The sequence below is a fragment of the Polypterus senegalus genome, chromosome 9 (assembly GCF_016835505.1).
Source record: "Polypterus senegalus isolate Bchr_013 chromosome 9, ASM1683550v1, whole genome shotgun sequence".
In the NCBI taxonomy this organism is placed as follows: Eukaryota; Metazoa; Chordata; class Cladistia; order Polypteriformes; family Polypteridae; genus Polypterus; species Polypterus senegalus.
This window is the reverse complement of record NC_053162.1, coordinates 69,034,010-69,040,009: the sequence shown is the minus strand read 5'-3', so window position 1 is coordinate 69,040,009 and position 6,000 is coordinate 69,034,010. Positions and strand designations below refer to the sequence as shown.

Genomic DNA, 6,000 nt, shown 5'->3' with positions numbered 1-6,000 from the left:
TTTAACTGTAGATTATTTATTTAGACTTCCAAAGACTGAATTGTAATTGTGGACAAACAATCCTCCTACAGCCTTTCCTATACATAATTATTATAATATGTTTCACCATTTTAGGTTGTGGAGAAATAACCATTGCCCAGAAGTAAGGCTAATCATTAATGTCCTAAATAAACAGTAATTTAGTCTATTTACTTTAGCAAATATGCATTTTTTTTCTCTGAAAAGCGAGTCCCAGATTCTACTGTGAAGAGGAGACTTTGTCCAGTCTGCAGTATTCCACAGCTGGTGTTTTTAAGGCCCTATTTTGTTCTTTAAGGAAAGGCTTTCTTACTGCCACTCACCCTGTCAAACCTGCAGCACAAAGTGTCCTCTTCACAGTAGAAACTGAGACTTGCTTTTTTCGACCGCTGTTATGCTGTGCTTGAAGCTTTGGTGTGGTGAAGCGACTATCATGCAAGCTGGTGACCCTCAGAAACTTATCTTCTGATTGGGTCTACCTACAGTATCAGAGTTTCTTCCAGTTTCCAATTGCCTTTGGATTGTGTAGTACTCTGTACTCTCTGACACTTTGCCTTTTTTTTTTTTCAATTTCTCTAAATGAAAGGCCTATGCGTCTAAGGGTAATAATTCTGTCTTTTTAATTTGTTAATTGCCATTTTCTGGCCATTATCACTGGAATTTACAACTTTCGAGGGTGTGGTAACACAGTCTGTTCCAACTCTTTTTTAAGACAGACAAAAAGTTTTAAATAATCAACAGAAGTTGGGACACCTGTGCAAAGTGTTTGCTTCAACTTGCAACGCTTAATTTGCTTTAACTGCTTCAGGACTTCAGTAGGTTGTAAACTATTAGTAGTTCCCTGAAGAAAGCCCATTTGTAATTTTCTGATATTCTTCTTTTTTAAGTTTTTGCTAACCTAAACTTTAAATTTAAACCTCTGACAGTTTACTCCTTACCTTTTCATCATTTTACATTATTAATTGCCTTTCAACTGATTAAATACTGTATGAAGAAAAACTGAGGTGTTCTAAAACTTCTGACTGGTAGTGTAGTATGAAAGCTTGTGCTTCTTATTTTCAGCCCCTTTATATGTAAATAACTAACCAGTCCACCTTTATGTTATTTAACACTTTTCTAAGTTAAATGCCATTCCAAGGAGCTTTAGAAGTAGACAGCTTTAGTACAAGTGTTTTAACATATAATTGTTTCATAACAATGTAAACATAATTGGCTTGAAAAATGTAACACAATAAGTGATGGGTGGGATTACAAAACAATAGCACTGCTTAAAGTGTAACCTTCTGTTTTCCTATAGGTTACTATGATGTCACCAATCCTAAAAAGTTAGTAAAAAGATTCTGTTATAGTGTTGATTTTTCATTCGGTCCCAAAGTAAATTTATAGACTTCTGTGGATTTCCTTGAATTCTGTTCTCCATGGCTTCAAAACTTAGTATTTTCTTGACAATCAAACATATCTGATACTTCCTTGTTACCTTAGGCCATCATACTTCTAATTAACCTTCTATCTAATACCTTAAGTAATATTATGTTATAAACAATGTTCTAATCCCTCGAAATAAGAAAAATGTATGATCTGTCTCTTGCCCTAACAATGCAATTGTTATTAATGACCAAGCTTACCAACAGGATTACATTCTTTTTCAGTCTATGAACATGTCATTCCTGATTAAGCTCAACAATGCCCTGCATGACTGTAATTGGCAGCCTTGAAGATTAAATATACTAATAGGTAATTTTAAAAATGGGCTGGCTCGAACATCCTTCCTGAGTAACCAGACCCAGAGTTTGGACCACCAGCTGTGCCACACCTTCTCCTAAAAACTGGCAGGTATCCAGCAGAGAGCGAGTTTTTGCAGAAATTGTCAAAGCAGCCTTGATGTATTCATAATCCTCTCGAGGAAGTGCCTGCCGTGATCGCAACAAATCCAAGATGTAGTTTAACCTTCCTTCTGTCATCCCACGAATTATTGACTCCCGATGTCCTTGCAACAATCGTCGGTAGCCTGGGTAAAAGAAAATGACATAAGATTAGGAAACAGAGATCAAGACGAAGCATACCAGTCTCATGGACAAGTGCTACTTTCTTCAATGAATTATTATACAACTTTAACACTGCCCGTATTTAGTGTTTTTTTGCTATGTTTCTCACATTGAAATCATGTTTTAAAATCCACCTTTCCAGTTTTACATATTTAGGTAGCTTTACCTGTAGATATATTCCCCAATTTGAAAATATATTTAACATGATTCTACCAAACTCTCATACTGTTAATATCCTATCATGTACTATAAGTTCATTTTATGCTGAATTTTCAGAGTTTGCTTCCTTTTAAATTATTATCTGTTTAATGAACTATTATCCATTTATAACCATCTAGTATTACTGTACGTGACATTTTGAGTTGCACCTTTGTTCACTCTGTAAAGCTTTTCATGATGTTTACTTTGTGAATTTTAAATTATAAAAAGGGATTGATATTTTTGTTAACATTTATTGTTCAATCGTTTAGACAGATATACAGATTTCCATAAATAGGGAACACTCAAACATGTTGCCATGTTTAACACAGTGTGTTTCAGTTCACTTCTTTCTTTTAGTATTTCTGTAAGCCCAACATTATAATAAGTGTTTCACAAATAAAATTTGCATACACTTCATAATATGACATTTCATGTCAAGATAGCTTCAACAACATCCACATTGCATCTAGAAAGCAAACAATTCAGATAACCCATTACATACAGTAGCTGCCACTCAAAAATACTGAAGCTTCTATAGAATTAACAGATGCCATGGATGCTTAAAGACAACATTTTTAAAATCTTGCCAAATACTAATGTATCTTTTCACAGCTCCTCAGTTGTAAAATTTATTTTTTTTATAAGACGTCATAATGAGCGATCAATGTTATGTAAGATATCACTACAGATTTTTCATTATATAATATTATCGCATCCAGGAATACTCTTAACACTGCTGTAAAGAGTGTTAGTAGTTTCAGAAGTTCCTGCATAACAGAGAGGCAAAGATATTTTCCTAGTATAGTCTCAGTGAGGGAAATAGCTCAGAAACAACAGAAAGGACTTCTTTCTGCTCTCTGCAGGAGTAACTCTGCTGGAGCCACCCACAGGAAGGCTGCTCATATTATGAAGGGGATAGGGGAAAGCCATCTGGAACCTCATTCCCAGAAAAGTCAAAACCACCAGAGAGCCAATGGGGTCAGGCCTGTTGGGGATCGGAACTGGTGTGGTGCTGAGGTGTTGCCTTCTGCACGGCAGCACTTGGGTCCTAATTTGAGGCAGCCCATCTGGGTAGGCACGTGGAATGTCTTGTCTCTCCAGCATCTTCCTCTGCTATCAGAGGGGCTTTGTAATTTGCATTTCAGTGGCAGCACTCTCTAAGATACGCAGACCTGGGACTCAAATTAAGGTAATCTCTGGATGTGTTGTCTCAGTGTATACTCCAACTGTAGTGATGGATTGGTTAAGTGAGGAAGACATTCTACTCGCAACTTCACTCAGCGGTTGATGTGTGCCCACAAGATGACACTCCTCTGGTAATGGGTGACTTCAGTGTGACCACTGGCCATTACATCTCTGGCTATAAGTATTGTGTAGGTCCCCATGGGTTTGGTGACAGTGGCTCCATGTTCCTTGACTTTGCAAAAGGTTAGGGACTACGGATTGCAGATCCAGCACACTGAGCTGCAACATTCGACTTGGTACTCCAATACTGGTGGTCCGGTGAAGGAGATCGATCACATCCTTGTGGGAATACACCAAATGCTCCTACAAAGCTCCAGGATCTACTCTGAAGATCCAGCTAAGGTCCAATAGAGTACCACCTCCTAGGAGAATGAGGTTGGACTTGGCTAGGCTGTAATCTTGAATGAGGTTGGACTTGGTCAGAATCCAAGAAAAGGCTGTTACTAATAAGTTTGTGCGCAGTTTGTGAGAGGAACTTGCAGACTTGGGTGCGTCTGTCGATCCTAATGTGATGTGGGAGACCTTGGCTGCTGAGGGTTGCATTGGTGTTGTAGTTGTTTCCAGAAGGAGATATTTCATCTCGCAAGGTACCCTAGATATTATGGAGAGGAGTCACAGCTCACGGCATGATAGCAACTCTGGTCTGTACCAGGAACAGAGGGCTCTGAGAGCAGATAAGGAAGTGTTTGTTAGAGGTATCTGTGAGCAAGTGACACACCATCTGTGGTCTATTGACCTATGGCCTGCTTACAGAGGAATCAAAGCATTATGCACATCCAAATCTGTTCTTTGGAGAGTCAGAGTAAGGGCAAGTGATGGAACAGTCCTTACTGATGATGCTGCAATTTTAACCTTCTGGGCTGGCCACTTTGAACAGCTGTTTAAAGTTTCCTCTGGCTAGGATGTTGGACATCTCTGGGTCCACGGTTCTTGAGGCTGATCCTCCAATTAGCTGTAAAACCACTCAATCTCACTGAGATTGCACAGGTGGTGAACCAGCTGAGGGTAGGGTAGTCTGCAGGGATCTCTGGTATCTGGGGTGAACTTCTACAAGCTGGTGGTAAGGCAGTCCTCGTTGCATTGTAAGTAATCATTGTTTCCAGTTGGGAGATAGGAGTCACACCAACTGGCTGGAAAATGGGACTTGTTGTCCCTATCTGGAAAGGGAAGGGTGATCACCTGGATTGTGGTAACTACAGGGGAAGAACACTGATTTTGGTGCTGTGTAATGTCCTTGCTAGGGTCATCCTCAATAGGATCTGGAACACTTGCTCACCTACCAGCGACCAGAGTATATACTGTAAAATATATATACTCTAAAAAATATGAAAGTTTTGGGAGAAGGTTAATTTTGATAATATTGGTTTCCCTAGCCCAAAAATATCTAATATAAAAATTTCAAAAAGGTTGCAAAACAGCCCAAAAATATCTAATATGAAAATTTTAAAAAGGTTGCAAAAATTACATTCAGATTGATCTTTATGTAGTTTTTATTTTTATTTTTTGTAATAGTCATTCTGAAGTCAGTGGAGGTTTAAAATAGCAGTGTCATTCTAGGTGCTAATGTATTTTAAAAAAAAATTGATTTCAGTTGTTCTTTAAATGTATTTTTAATGGTGACTTCAAAGACGATGGAGCGTTAAACCAGCAGTGTTATTTCAAGTGCTAATGTGATTCCATGTCACCTAAAAGCTCCATACTTATACATAAAATACATAGTTAATCAACAGGTAATAAATATGTAAGTGTACAAATATAAAAGTAAATATATACAGTATGTACAGAACAGTAGTATTAGCATAAATGGACTGGTGACTAGTAAGAAAAATCATTGTTCTTTTTTCTGGTTTTCCAGTTTAGCAATAAAAAAAAATGCATAATGTATTTATGTACTGAGTGTGTTTTCATGGTCTACTACAACTAATAAGAATTTCAGAGCAAGGACAGTTCTCATTTTCAGCAGTGTTCCCAGAAAGCAGTGTCTATAATTAAATACTAAGAACAAGTTTGGCTAGAGGGCTTGCTACAATCATTCAAATAAATCTAAATAATAGTGCTGACATGCAGCATTTTTCACCTGCTGTTCTTTGTACCTACCTAACATGTAATTCCCATTCTCTCCAAATGACTTTTGCTGCTGAAAGTGTTGATGTGGATTCATTTGGCAGTAACTGGTGGAACTGGTTTGCCTGGATAATCCTGCAGCCATAGGGCAGTTTGGCTTTGGGGAAAACAAACCAGTGCAGTAGCAACTCTCTGAGTACAAAAAATGAGGAGATATTTTTGAGGTGTCTGATGCAACAGATGTTAAATTTAAACAGAGTAAATCTTTAAAATAGTCTACCAAATTTTTCAGAGTCTGCAAAATGTTTACCACAAAAAATTAAAGCAAATCAGCAAAGATCAAGGAAAGTTTACTTTAGAATGTAGTGTGTTTCATTTTGATTGCAAAAATAGAATTAATCTGCCTTCTGGCAAGGTAGATATTATT

At 37.6% G+C, this 6,000-nt stretch overlaps 1 protein-coding gene across 1 annotated transcript in view; it reads right to left on the bottom strand.

Annotated features, from left to right (window-relative positions):
- Window positions 1-705: 705 nt before the first annotated feature.
- Window positions 706-6,000, bottom strand: part of si:dkey-181f22.4 (receptor-interacting serine/threonine-protein kinase 2) — a 45,979-nt gene continuing 40,684 nt past the window's right edge. The window contains exons 11-12 of the mRNA XM_039763198.1: window positions 5,607-5,765; window positions 706-2,026 (exon numbers count right to left, since the gene is read on the bottom strand). Coding sequence (XP_039619132.1) covers window positions 1,746-2,026; window positions 5,607-5,765 — 440 coding nt within the window. The 3' untranslated portion in view covers window positions 706-1,745. The remainder of the gene's footprint in view (window positions 2,027-5,606; window positions 5,766-6,000) is intronic.